The sequence below is a fragment of the Chaetura pelagica genome, unplaced genomic scaffold, assembly GCF_000747805.2.
Source record: "Chaetura pelagica isolate M959 unplaced genomic scaffold, ChaPel_1.0 scaffold88, whole genome shotgun sequence".
Lineage (NCBI taxonomy): Eukaryota > Metazoa > Chordata > Aves > Apodiformes > Apodidae > Chaetura > Chaetura pelagica.
Window position 1 is genome coordinate 956460 of NW_009954313.1, and position 13599 is coordinate 970058.

A 13599-nucleotide genomic window follows, 5' to 3' on the forward strand; every position below is an offset into this window, starting at 1 on the left:
CCCCCCAATTTCTGGCTCTGCAGACCCTCAAATGCTCTTAATGGAGATAATGGCCTGTTTGTATGTTAATTTTAAGCCCACTGACAAGCAGTTAGCTTTTCTCCTGACTTCTCACGGTTCCTTTGCCCATTGAAAGCTGCTGCCATGAGCTTAGGGGATAAGGTGCAGAGAAGTAGAAAATAAAATAAAATCTGCATGATGCTAGAGAGCAAGGGGTACAGGAATTGGCTTGCTCAAAGTACAAACGGGTAATTTCTGAAAGCAAGTAGCCCTGATACCAGGGGCATGCATGATAATTACGTCCAGCACAGTACAAAATGTTAATTACGAAATTTTAAGAAATCAATGCTGTTTAGCAGCTGTGTGTGTGACCTAAATACATCTATTGCTTGATCTTTATTCATAATATGCAATTTATTGTGAGTAAAGTAATTGCTGAATGGTGGGCTGGCCCACAAGTCTCGTAGCTAAAGACTGAGGCCTGATCTATAAATCGTCTAAAATTTGTTGGCATCTGTGTTTTCTTGAATTTATACAGACAGGGAAGGTGAATAGCTGTCTGAGCTATCCCCTTTACAACTCAGCTCTCCTGCATTATTGAGAATTCATATTGCTTTTATTATTTGGTCACAAAAATGGATCTAGTGCTTGTTGGCTTTAAAACACCTACTAGCGCTGCTTTCTCTCTCCATCTTGCAAAATATAAGACAAGGCCGAAGCTTAAATTAAAATCCTCAGGTTCTTATCTCTTTCCCACAGGAAAGCAAATCTGTGTTGAAAACCGTAAAATTAAGAGGAGAGCAAGGATAGCATAATTTAGCAAAAATTCATGGCACCAGATTCTGAGCTATATGACTGGAGGGATAGGTCAGACATTAAGAAGATACTGCCTGCTAATGCAAGTTCCTTAAGGTGGTGCTCTGGAAACAAGGCAAGCAGAAAATACTGCACTGGTTCCCATTTGCTCCCTTTCCTCTGCACCTACCAGCCTTAACAATAAATTGAGTTGTCCATTTAATAACCCTTCTGCTTCTAGAAGTCCAGGGAAATCCCAGGTATTTTCCAAACATCTATTTGTGGCAGACTTTTCAGTAGTGAGCTCAAAGAAAATTAATTTCATTGGACTCTTAAATGATTTTTTTTCTTAATTCCTTATATTTGACAGGCTGTCCTTGCTGAGATTTTGTCAATGTTTCTGTCTGAAGGACAGCTATTTTTGCCTTTATAATTTATGTTAAAAATTTTGTTTAGAACTTGGGTTTTCCGTAATTTATTTTCTTTTCCTAAGGGGCAGGATAGAGTGGCAGGGTACAAGTGAGAAGTGCCTGTTACATGCTGGCATCGACAGTGTGGATAATCTTGCCATGGGAAGAGTAACTTGTGTTTCAAGCAGTGTTAGTGTGGCAGCATTTTGTTGGGACAGATGAGTCTCACTGACTTGCAGTCTTGATCCAAGAGTGGGATTTTGGGTGGTGTCCCTCTGTCACACCGAGCGTGATCCCCTACATCATCCCCTCCTTTGTGCCCCTGTGGGAAGGGCTGGTGGGAAGCACACATCTTGGCCTGTGTGGGCATCCCTTCACAGCAACCATTCCCAGCCTTCTTATAGGCTCCTGTTGGGTATTGGAAGGTCACTATAAGGTCTTGCCAGAGTCTTTTCTTCACTCTGAACAACCCCAGCTCCCTCAGCTTTCTTCATAAGAGAGGTGCTTCAGTCCTCTGATCATTTTGGTTGCCCTCATGGGGACACACTCCAATAGGTCCACATCCTGCTTGTGCTGGGGGCCCCAGAGCTGGACACAGTACTCCAGGTGAGGTCTCACCAGGGCAGAGTAGAAGGACAGGATCATCTCTCTTGATCTGCTGGCCACACTTCTTTTGATACAGCCCAGGATGCAGTTGGTCTTCTGGGCTGCAACTGCACATTGGTGGCTCATGTTCAGCTTTTGATCCACTAGTACCCCCACATGGTTTTTCCACAGGGCTGCTCTTTATCATGTCATCCCTCAGCCTGTGTTCATATCTCTAGTTGCCCAGGTGCAGGACCCTGCACTTGGCCTTATTGAACCTCATGAGGTTCACTTCTCCAGCTTGTCCAGGTCCCTCTGGATGGCATCCCACCCCTCTGGAGTATTGACTGCACCACCCAGCAATGTTACTGTCAATATTGTCGATGAAGATATTAAACAGCACTGGTCCTACCCCTGAGGGATGCTGCTTGTCACCATTTTCCATATGGACTCAGAGCCATTGACCACTACCCTCTGGATGTGACCATCCAGCCAGTTCCTTATCCACTGAACAGTCCACCTATCAAACCCATATCTCTTCAACTTAGAGAGAAGGATGTTGTGGGGGACTGTGTCAAAGGCCTTGCCAGAGTCCAGATAGATGACATCTGTAGGTCTTCCTTTGGCCCTAGTAAAGCCATGCTGGCTGTCTGACTTGCCTCCCTGTGCTTATGTGCTGTGTGCCGGTTAGCCTTTTAAAGTTGGCTTTTTCACTTACTTACCCAGGCCAGGAGATTTGAAGTGGAGTTTGTAGAACTGCCACTGGAGAAGCCTGTCATATCTTCTGACAGGGCTGGGGGCTTGTCCCTGCTGCACCACGCCACGGTAACGCTGGGAGAGCAATGGAGATGAGAAGCTGATGAAACTCATGCAGCTCTTAAGGCTGGAGCTGTGGCTAAAACCTTTTTTGTTTTAATGCTGAACCTGTACTGAAGAGTTTCCTCAGTGCTGCTGCTGGCTCTGCCGTCCTTCGGTCGCTGCCCTGGGTGCGCGGTGTTGTGATGTTGCCTGCCTCGTGTGGTGCTCCTCCTGCCCTGACGCTCTCTGGATGCTACTTCCCTGGCCCTGCCTTCATGTCTCCTAAATGCCTTGCCTCCTGCTCCTGATCCCCACACATTTCCCTGTGTTTCCTCAACACCCACATCCCTCCTCACAGGCTGGTGTTCTGAGGATTCCGATTCTGACAGCAGATCTGGCTGCCTCCACCAGCTTCAATGCTGTCTGTCCGTCTTTCCCCCCCACTTCAGTGATACAAGTATGTAGCAACTGTATTTCTGAAGTGCCCTTTTTAAAAACAAAACAAAACAAAAAAACCCCACCCCTCTAACACAATTTAATGTAATGTTTTTCTTCTCTTGCAGTCAAACAAGGTGCCAGTGGTACAGCCTTCTCATGCGGTTCACCCCCTCACCCCTCTTATCACGTACAGCGATGAGCACTTTTCCCCGGGGTCGCACCCATCTCACATCCCCTCTGATGTCAGCTCCAAACAAGGTGAGGCCATCCCTGTCCCAGCATGGTGGGGATACAGAGTGGTCCCAGTGCCCCTCGTGCTGTTGGTAGAGCTTTACTTGTAATATTTGAGACGGAGGGCTCCAGGTGTGCATGCCGTTTCAGAGACAGTAATCCTACCATGATGCCGATACCTAAGTTAGCTGTTTAAATCTTCATGCTCTTTCTAATGTGGTAATTTGGGCTTGCCTTACTCATTAAAACCTTTTAAAATCTCAATAAATAGCAGCCAGCCCTCACCACCCCCTGTGGTGCCCGAGGCTTGCAGCATGCAGATGTGGAAACAACGATCTTGTTCCTCACCTTCCCAAAACTGGGGGAAGAGTACTTCAGTAGCAGTGGTATTGCCACCTTTTCTTTCTTCCTTTTACTCAAAATTATCTTTTATGTCCTTGTATTCTGGTTGTCTGAATTTTTCCATACGTCACTTGGCATAACTGAAGCACAGCCCATAAAATACAATTTCAAGCTTGCACAGGTTAAGACTTGGTAAACATGACATTTTTTAACCTTCTGGTGCCCACTGCCTCCTGCAGGAAGCATTGTTTTAGATGCCAGAATTGTGGGTGTCAGTTTTCTCTACACTTCTAGAACTCCTTAAACAAAGAGGCATCCTGGGTCTCAGTCCAGGAGTGTCAGACCAGCCCTGCTCCAGGTCAGCTGGGGAAGTACCAACAACCTCTGGGGTGCTGAGCCCAGCCTGCACCAAGTGATCCTGCCTGGCACCCCAGCGAACCATCCTCAGTAATCCCTTGGGTGTGTTTGCGTGCTCTGGGATGCAGGAGCTGGGAGGAGATATGGTGGTTGTTGGGGTAGTGGAAGGGGAGAAGTGACCCCAGACGACACAGGTCTGAGCTGGGGTTTGGGTAAGAAGCCTGAAGAGGAGAAGCCTGTGTAGAAGATCTGGTGGCAAGGAGGGAGTGGGAGGGATCAGAGGGTTTACGAAGACTTATGCTGTAGTTGGGACGTCAGTGTGTGGGCAGCAAGTCTGTCAGTGCTGGGACTGCTCCTGGAGGGTGCCTCTCCCTGCCTCTTTCTTCACTCACATGTCCCACCACATGGCATGACATCTATTTGACAAGATCATGAAGCTCTGCTTTACCTGGGCACACATCCACATGCACAGTTTTCCCATTTATTTGGAATGGTGTCTAGCCACCATTGTTCAGGTAGAGGTATGTGTTTTTCCATTCTGACTTTCCCTGAATGCCTTGTTTTCATTTCAGCCTTGCTACGCAGATAATAACATGGGCTACATCCAGAAAATACCATGGCCTTGTGGCTCTTTGTGTTTTTTGCTATTTGTTAGTTAGTTGGCTGGGTTCTTTTTTTAGGGAGGGGGAATAGAAAAAGCACTCATCCTGGAAAGCCTGGCCTATAAACACATGTATAGCATCTTTTGCAGAGTTGGAAGAAGGAAATGGAGACCTCCTGTCCTCATTTGTCTTCTTCCTTTGCATCAGTGCCCAGTTTTAATGCTTGTTCCTTGAAATCCCAGGGGTGCCTTGTGTTAGAGAATGGGATTTCCACCTCTTGCCCAGGCTGGCTGTGACAGCTGGGGCACACCCCACTCCTGGAGTTTGTGAGCTCGAGAGGTTTTCACTTACTGCATGATGGGTTTGCTGTCCTGCACCCCAATTCTTTGCCTTCACCCCGGTGTTGTTTTTGTACTCCTCTCCTGCAGACCCAAATTGAACAACATCTGGTTTGTTGTTTCTGTTACCCATCCTCCCTTTGGCCTCTTCTTGTCCTCTCCCCTGTTCAGCCCCTGTGGTACCTCCCACAAGTCTGGAGAAGGTCTGTGCCGGGGGTCAGCGGGGGGCATCTCTGGCCCAGAGCTTGTGCCCCTCCAGTGTTCCTGAACAGCCTCTCCATCCCTTTGCTCAGTGTCTGGCAAAGATGGGGTGGATAACACAGGCTGCTGGAGACTTCTGGTTTGGGCTGTGGCGGTCTCCTTGATGTGTGTGGTCTTTCTTTCTCCCTGTCTCGGAGCCACTGGCGTTGGGAAGCAGCCCCAGTGAAGTGGCCCATGCAGTTGCTGCAAACACATTTCCCCCCCCGCCCCCCCCTCAGGTCCTCTGCCAAATGCCTCCAACCATTGTTTCTGTCCTTGCCTCCCACCGTGGGCCTGAAGAAAGGCACTGCCCTGGTACCCCAGCCCTGATGCCAGGGTGCCCCCCTTCTTCCAGAATCCCTCAACGAGTGGGCCAGCAGCAGCTTGCCTGCAGTGCTGCCTTGTGAACCCTAGACACTTGGGGATGGACACAGCCACTGCCTTCCTAAAGGCCATCACTTCTTTCTGCCCTGTTTATTTTATTTTTTTAACACTCCATGAGCAAGATTTTGCTTTGGAGGGCAGTCGCTGTGTGGCAGCTGCATATGTTCCTGCTGGGCGTTAGGGAGCTGACAGCCCCCAAAAGGGGCCATGAGGCTTGGACTAATGATAACGACTGTGCATCAGTGCAGAAAGAGCAGGGTCGTCTGTGTCGTAAGAAGTGCAGATTTTGGAGATGGAGTGGCCCAGCTCCTTGCACAGAACTTGGTCTGGCAGGGGCAAGGTCATGTTGTCGCTCCCAGGAGCATCAGCTGTCACCAGAGATGAGAGGCTGGACTTTTAAAATTTTTCTTTCTTTTTTTCTTTCTTTTTCCTTTTTTTCTTTTTTCTTTTTAAGCTGGCTGAAAGAGCATTCCCTCTTGTATAAAAACCCTAGGATATAGAAGAATGTTCCCTCTCCTGTCAGCTACCAGCTGTTTTACACCTTTGGAAAGACAGCTGGCCTTGGGTTTTGGTCCCAAGTCTGAGAATTTAGCTTTTTTGAGACAGTAACACCACCAGTATTGTTTTCTATCCTTTTCTGTGCACAATCCCAAAAGATGTTCTTCAAACCTTATAATTAAATTCAGAAGATTTAAATACAAAGTAGGAGTGGAAATAAGTGAGTAGCATCAATCTATAAACCAAGTCTCAAGGTAGCACACACTCAGTCTTGGACCTTTGGAGTGTCACCACATAAATGTTTAATGCCCTTTTAAAGCAGCTGATTTAACATGTGAAGTAGACTGAACAATTCCTTCTGCTTCAGCCTTCTCTTCCCCAAACACATTTAAATAAACCAATGTCTTTGTGGCCTCTGCAACTGTAATTCCATGTCTCCTGGGGGCACGAGGTTTAGGTAAAGAATGGAGACCGCAGACCCTTTTGGGACAAGGATTAGCTTTAATCTTGAGGTGATTCTTGCAGTTGTAGGACTCTGTGTTCTGGGGAATGAGAACTGATGGATCATTTCTGATGGGACTCTTTATTTTTCCATTAAATACTACCAATGCAAAATAGATTGACCTTGGAGCCCACAGGAGTCAACTTGATGAAGAGCTTAGTTGGAGCTGGAGTGACAATTGGAAGCCAAATGAATCATATCAAGTGTGACCATTACAGGCCTGAAAATTATTCTTAATTAACCACTGATCCTCTATGGTAGCAAGTTTCCAAAATCTGTGAATCCATAAGGGAATCTGTGAAAATGTACAAGTAGCAATTTACCTCATCTAATAGCTCTGCTGTGCTGCCTCTTTGACAATGCTTTATTTTCCTCTTGTTTCATGCTGTGTTAAAAGAGGTCCTCAGGATCTGATCAGGTTTGGTGAAGCCATTGGGAGGACAGTATTACCTAACACACTTGACAGAGATCTAAACTTGCACAGGCCCTTGCCCATCTCCTTCCATGGTATTTTCCCCAGTATTTCCCTTTGAATTGGAGTATCATGTGCAAGTTATTTATTAGTTTAAAGGTGGCATGAGCAGCCTTTTGCTTTTAACACTAACCTAGAAGGTGGTTGTTGCTTATCCAGTGCACTAATGCCATTGTAGCGTTGGCCATGTCAACTGCGAACTGTAGCTCGTGTAGTATTTTGAGGGAAAAGTCATTCACTCTTCTGTGCTCTTTAACAGGCATGTCCAGGCATCCTCCAGCTCCTGATCTCCCTACCTTCTATCCCTTGTCTCCAGGGGGGGTTGGACAGATAACACCACCTCTTGGCTGGTAAGATCTTTTAGCTTCTTTTCAGACAAAGGTGCATGTTCACACCATTCGCTGTTGTTGAATCAGTTGCAGCATTTATAAATAAAGAATGTCACTGCAGTAAGAAATTAGTATGTTGTTTTAGTTGAGAAGATCAAAAAAGGACTATCTTCGAAATGAATTGAATATAGTTTTTGAACATGTACAGAAATTGAAGTGTGTAGATTTCACTTTGAAGTCTGTATATTTCTTATGCTCAGATTTGTGGCTCTTGGCACTTGGAAAGATAGCAGAAAACAGTTCTCAAGGAATTAAATATAAATTCTTTATAAACAAAGTTGCAATTACTGAGGGGAGGTAGGAAGGAACTTTGAAGTGTGAGTGTGTGGGGGGAATCTTGAAACTACACCGAAATGGAGGACAAACTTTTGTAGTCAGCTGCTTTTTACAGTTTCTGTATGGAGAGAAACCTTTGTCATTGGGAGATTTTGTTGCACATGCTAATGCAGGCCCTCCTAGGATCTCTTTCTGCCACTCAGGGCGTCATTTGCCTTTTGGAGGAAACGTGGTATTTTCAGAGTAATCAGTTTAGTAGGTTGCTTCATGTCTGCTTGAGGTAGGTGGGTACTTGTCCTCAGTTCTGTTGGAGCAGGGAATAATGAAACTCAGCAACAATTTCAGTGCGTTGGAATCTGTATCTTGACTAGTCTGTACCCATGCAACAAGCAATGAAGATGTTTTTATTTTAAAATGTGTCTGTGGGAGGAAATGATGATCCAGATGACAACAGAGCAAGGAGAGAGCAGAAGATGGTGAAATGCTGTATTGCTGGCAGATCTGCCAGGAATTGCCACATGCCGTTTTCGAACAAATTATTACGAGATACCAGACTAAAATATGGAAGTATCTGACTCTGTTTTTTTAATTATTCCACTCTCCTCCCTGCTCCCCATTTGGTGCTGCTCAGCTGACTCCCCACCTCCACCACCATCAGGCAGTTCCTGGCATTCGTTTTCCAGATGTGGTCAATCCTTTCTTCTTAACGGTTTCTCAATGCAGAGTCTGGGGGGAGGAAATATGAAAAAGAGAAAGAAGAGGAGAGACAAGATCTGAACTTACAAGGCCTGGCAATGTGTTCAGCAGCACTCACTGACAGCAGGACATACCCAGCCATCACTTAGGCTGTACAGCTTCCAGCTGCCTTCTGAGCAGTACTGCTGTGGAGGCATCCTCCACCTTTTTTTAAATTCCCCTTCCCTTTGGGCACTGCTCACTTCCAGTAACACGTCAAAGTGTGAAACCTGTATCCTGAACTCTACAGACTAATAACCCTTTTTTTCCCCTCTCTGAAATGCTGATCTGCCAGTCAATAAGTAACCGTTTGAATAGAATTGGTGTGTGCAGTGGTCTTTCTGGGCTGGTTCAGATATTTGGACTGAAATGGTATTTGTTTACATTGCCATAGCATGACATGTCAGGGTGTTACTTGTAGTCACCATCTGAACTGTTGCTAATTGAATGTAAACAAAATGTAGTCCTGAACTAGAGTCCAAATGACAGGCTGGTGGCAAAATATTCCACGTATGTAGGAGTATAAAAGAAGTAAGAATTTCACACAAGCTTCTCTTACTGGACTGCAAAGCTTAAATTTTAAGTAGTTAAAATGGACATATGTTGCAGTGGGCTTTTAGGTTGTTGTGGGGGTTTTGGGGAGTTGTTTGTTTTTTTTTTTTATCAAATAAGCTACTTTCTTAGAAAAGCTGGCTGCTTTTACCTCATTGTAGAAAATGCAAATGGAGAGAGTCCTGAGTTTTCAAAGACTTAATGAAACTGTCCAAAAGAGCTTAATAATTCACAGTGTGTTGTTCCTGCACTATCCATAGTAGAACTATTTGGAATAAGATGCCTCTTTTCTAAGAGCTGGTTAACCAAATCTAATCCCAGTGCTTTTCAAACTAGGTGAGAGAGGGATAGGGATAGAGATAGAAGAGTTTTTTATGTGCATGCACGTGTGCTGTGGCAGAGGAAGGCTGGTTGTTTTGCTTTCCTCCCCAGTGGAAATCTTTCAGTAGTAAAGGAGAAAGTCCAAAGCATTCAAGTGTATGTTAGCATTGCATACAGGGGTACTCTTGAAAACATTGCTTATTACTCTTTGTTTGTGACTAGGACTGAGTTCCCATCAAGTGCTTTTAACTCTAGAGTAACTATTGAATACCGTATCGTATGATTGATGGGTTCCTTTCTTCTGTGACCTCAGGCAAGGTCAGCCTGTATATCCCATCTCGAGTGGATTCAGGCAGCCCTATCCATCCTCACTCTCAGTCGACCCTTCCATGTCCAGGTAGGTGTAGGAGGTGAATGACTGACTGGGGAGTAACTGCTGGCGTTAGAGGGCAAGTTGCTCTTCTGCTTGCGTCTTGGTCTGCCTTTGCTTGCTTATCAGTCAGCTAAAACTTTATGCATACATTTTTATTTAACTTATTTGTGTATATACAGTTTGCCTGGATCCCACACTGGTCTCATTCATCATTTCCTTGGCAGTCTCTGAAGTATTGCAATTAGGAGCACTGGTGAATTTTCAACAATTAATCAAGCTGTTTCATCTGAAATGAGTCGTTCATTTCTAGATACAACATACAGTGTGCATCCTTGGGTTTTGCTCATGCAAGTATGCAGCCAGGTGGATTGTCACTCTAGTCTGTGTTCTCTAGTTCTAATTTCAAAGTTGTTGGTAATTAGTCTTGAATCACTTAGGTATCACTTCATGTGGAAACTTGCTCGCAAGTAGGTATTTTGTAGCCCAAAGCCACTAATGGCAAGGGATGCCAGCACAGTGTGTTTGTACTGGTGTGTGAATCAGGCACTGTGTCTTTATGTCTAAGTACAAGCTAGCAATGCTAATTGAGACTTGGCCATGGTACACACTCCAGACCTCCTCTCCTCTGCTTTTGCACTCTAAAGACAGCTTTTGCATCCTGTGCTTGGTGTATACAAGGTTGCAATATACCATTCTTGGTTTTTTTTTGTGTGACCTGTAGAAGATATATCCCCTTGCACAGGGATTTAGGACAGGCCACATGATAAGTGGTAGGTCCTCTTGCCTCTCTTTGTGTGGGCTCCTTTGGATTATCTCTGTCTCTTCACTACTTTACAGGGGAATGATATGCATGCGCCTGTCAGGGTGATTGGAAAGAAAACCCATTTTTCTTCATAGTAAAATTATTTTATTTGGTTACAGGCCTTCGTGTTTGTTTTATTTTGATGGCATGAAGGAAGGGGGCAAGAGGACTAAGGGAATGGAGAAAGGAGAGGCTGGATGCCATTTCTTAACCAGCAGTAATTCAGCAAACCTTATGAGCATGAGCTTGCTTTTTATGTTAATGGTATTTTCCCCCAGTTCAAAACAAAGCATGTAGGTTTTCTGCTGCACTTGAGCTTACAGTGCTCAGAACCTTCAAGATCCATCTCAGCTGTCATTGAGGATGACCTGGGTTAGTAGGGTGGGCTGATTGAGTTAGTGCTAGTTTGGTTTTCTTTTCCATTTTCTGTAGGAAACTTTATTTAGGACAAAAGTCTCTGTCTTCCCTCTTCTTCCAGGATGCAGATTTTTAAAATTTATTTTTATTTTAAGCATTTGAGGGAAGGATAGCAAGTTCAGGTGAAGTGACGTTCAAGTCTCTTAGCTTAAGCACCTTGAAAAGTAAGATATTCCTTAGAGAGCCATCAGGGACTTCTTGAAAAGACTCTTCTTCTTTGATTTTATTTGTTTCTGCATGGCAGTTCCCTCCTGTGCATTGGCTGGTGGTGGATATTTTAAGAATGTTTATATCTTGGTGTGGAAGTACAGTTTTTTGTTAAGAAAAGTGCATTTTTATTGCTAGTCAGTGCAACAGTACCATTAAATGTTTCTTGTTTGCATTGCTAAAACTGTTTGCCTGAAAGGTAATAAAATAACTTCTTTACAACCAAAATATTGACTGATTTGTTTGTTGTTTGTTTGTTTTCTGAATAAATGGACTACAATGCACAAACCTTAGCCAAGTATTTTTCATACATTCTCAAAGAATTGTCTTCTGTTGCAAGCTCCGTAGCGTTTGCGTTCTTGGGGCATCCCACTGCTGTCACGTGTTTGATGCCTGTCTTCAGTGGGGCTACAGACTTCCTTTTGTTTTCTCTTCTAGGTTTTCACATCACATGATTCCTGGTCCTCCAGGCCCTCATACAACTGGAATCCCTCACCCTGCTATTGTAACACCTCAAGTAAAACAAGAACATCCGCACAACGACAGTGAGCTAATGCATGTGTGAGTCTGCCTTTATGCACTACCCCTTAATCTGTAAATGTCTGAGAATTTACTCTGTCTGAAAAGAGTCAAGGACGTGTTTGGGGTTTTTTTATTTATTTTTTAAAAAGTGCCTTTCATGACCTCTTTGAATTGTAACCCTTCTCCTTCAACTAAAACAGGAGATGTGGGCTACTGTTTGGGAAGAGTAATGAGACATGAAGCCACTTTTAATTCCAGTCCAGCACTTCTTAGCTATCGGCAGCAGTCGTATTGAGTCAGACTTAATAATGGACTTGTCTATGTGTGAATGTTCCTTGAGAGTGAACTCAAAAACGTCTGCTAGAAAATGTTTTAATTGCAACTTTTACTAGTAAAAAGCAACCTTCTTGCTTAGAACTCAGAGGCAAAAGGTCTAAGAAAGAAGTGGATGAGGAGCTATGCTCCTGCCTGTAGCAATGGTCTTCTAGGGTACTAGGGATAGCCTTTCCAAAAGAGAATTAAGACAAGTGATGAATTCAGAGCAGATTCACAAATCAAATGTTATGTGCCAGAGGCGTCACATGACATCCTCCATGAGTGTTAAATTAAAGACAATTCTCTGAAAAGGTATGAAAGTCGATGGGCGATAACCACTGAAATTCTCATTCTTAGTATTTAAATGCTACTGTAACCACAGGTTGGTAATTTTCCATTGGGTTCTTTTTTAGGCTGAAGGTAAAATGGATGCTTTTTTCCCCCCCTTTCCCTTTCCCCCACCACGTTTTAGGAAGCCTCAGCATGAACAGAGAAAAGAACAAGAGCCAAAAAGACCTCATATTAAGAAACCTCTGAATGCTTTCATGTTGTACATGAAAGAAATGAGAGCGAACGTTGTAGCAGAGTGTACTCTGAAAGAAAGCGCAGCTATCAACCAGATTCTTGGCAGAAGGGTATGTATGGGAGGGTGTGTGTGTATTCATATGTGCTGCTAATTTGTGTGTGTTTCCCTTTAGCTGTGTGTGTGATAGCTCACTTTCTGCTTGAGGTGCTAACTAATGTGCAGCTATCAAATTAGCTTTAGAAGATAAAACATGTGACTAAAAATAAAAGCAGTATCTTGATTTTCTTTTTTCAGCATTAGCAACATCATCAAATTGGTGTCTGTTCCACTTATGTTATGGTATCAGCACCTCAGGCATGAAATATCCTCCTTCACACATAGAAGGAGCATTCAGATCACCTTCTGGGTCCTCCCTTAGGCTGACATCCATCAGAGCAGGAAGGGATCATTCAAAGATCAATGCTGGATGCCAGTGGAGATGGAACTCAAAAGTTAATATAACATGGTCCAATTGTAAAGTCATATAGGTTGGGAGGGACCTGTGGAGGGTTAGTCCAACACCTGCTCAAAACAGGTCCACTTACATCAAGTTGCTCAGGGACTTACCTAGTTGAGTTTTAAATGTCTCTAAAGTCTCTCAGCCGAGTACTGATGATCCCAGTGCACATCCCAGAGCCTTGCTGAGAGCTGTTTGCTTCTGTGGCATTGTGAGCATGTTTTACTCTTTCTATTCTCTGCAAAAAAATAAATGCATGCTAACCCACAATTACCAACATGTTCACTGTCAGTGTTGTTCTTCCAAGGGAAGGCAGCAGAGGTAAATGCCCACTTTGCCCTTGACTGTCCCAGAAATGAGAAAAGGGACAAGTTTTGTATAAATCTGAGTTTGAGTAGGGATTATTCACATCCCCTTTTCTTGACCACTGAGAGAGGCAGTACTGAGAGACACTGCGTTTCTTTGAAAACCCTTTGCTTCTAAGTGGGATGTCAGTACATGACCTGAACTGCTACTTCTGTGTTACTATCTGAAGACTTCGCTCTTTGCCCCTCTCCACCGCTGCCCCAAACAGAGCAGAAATCGCTTGGTACTTGTCCTAGTTCCTGCAGCCTTTTGTCTTCTCTCTGATGTTCTTGTTGCCTCCTCTTAAAGAACATCTCAGAGCTTGCATTTT

General features: G+C 44.2%; 1 protein-coding gene across 1 annotated transcript in view; it reads left to right on the plus strand.

Annotated features, from left to right (window-relative positions):
• Positions 1-13599, plus strand: part of LEF1 (lymphoid enhancer-binding factor 1) — a 72305-nt gene that overhangs the window by 39821 nt on the left and 18885 nt on the right. Inside the window, 5 exon segments of the mRNA XM_010004091.1 lie at positions 3152-3284; positions 7252-7342; positions 9579-9662; positions 11503-11625; positions 12374-12536. Coding sequence (XP_010002393.1) covers positions 3152-3284; positions 7252-7342; positions 9579-9662; positions 11503-11625; positions 12374-12536 — 594 coding nt within the window.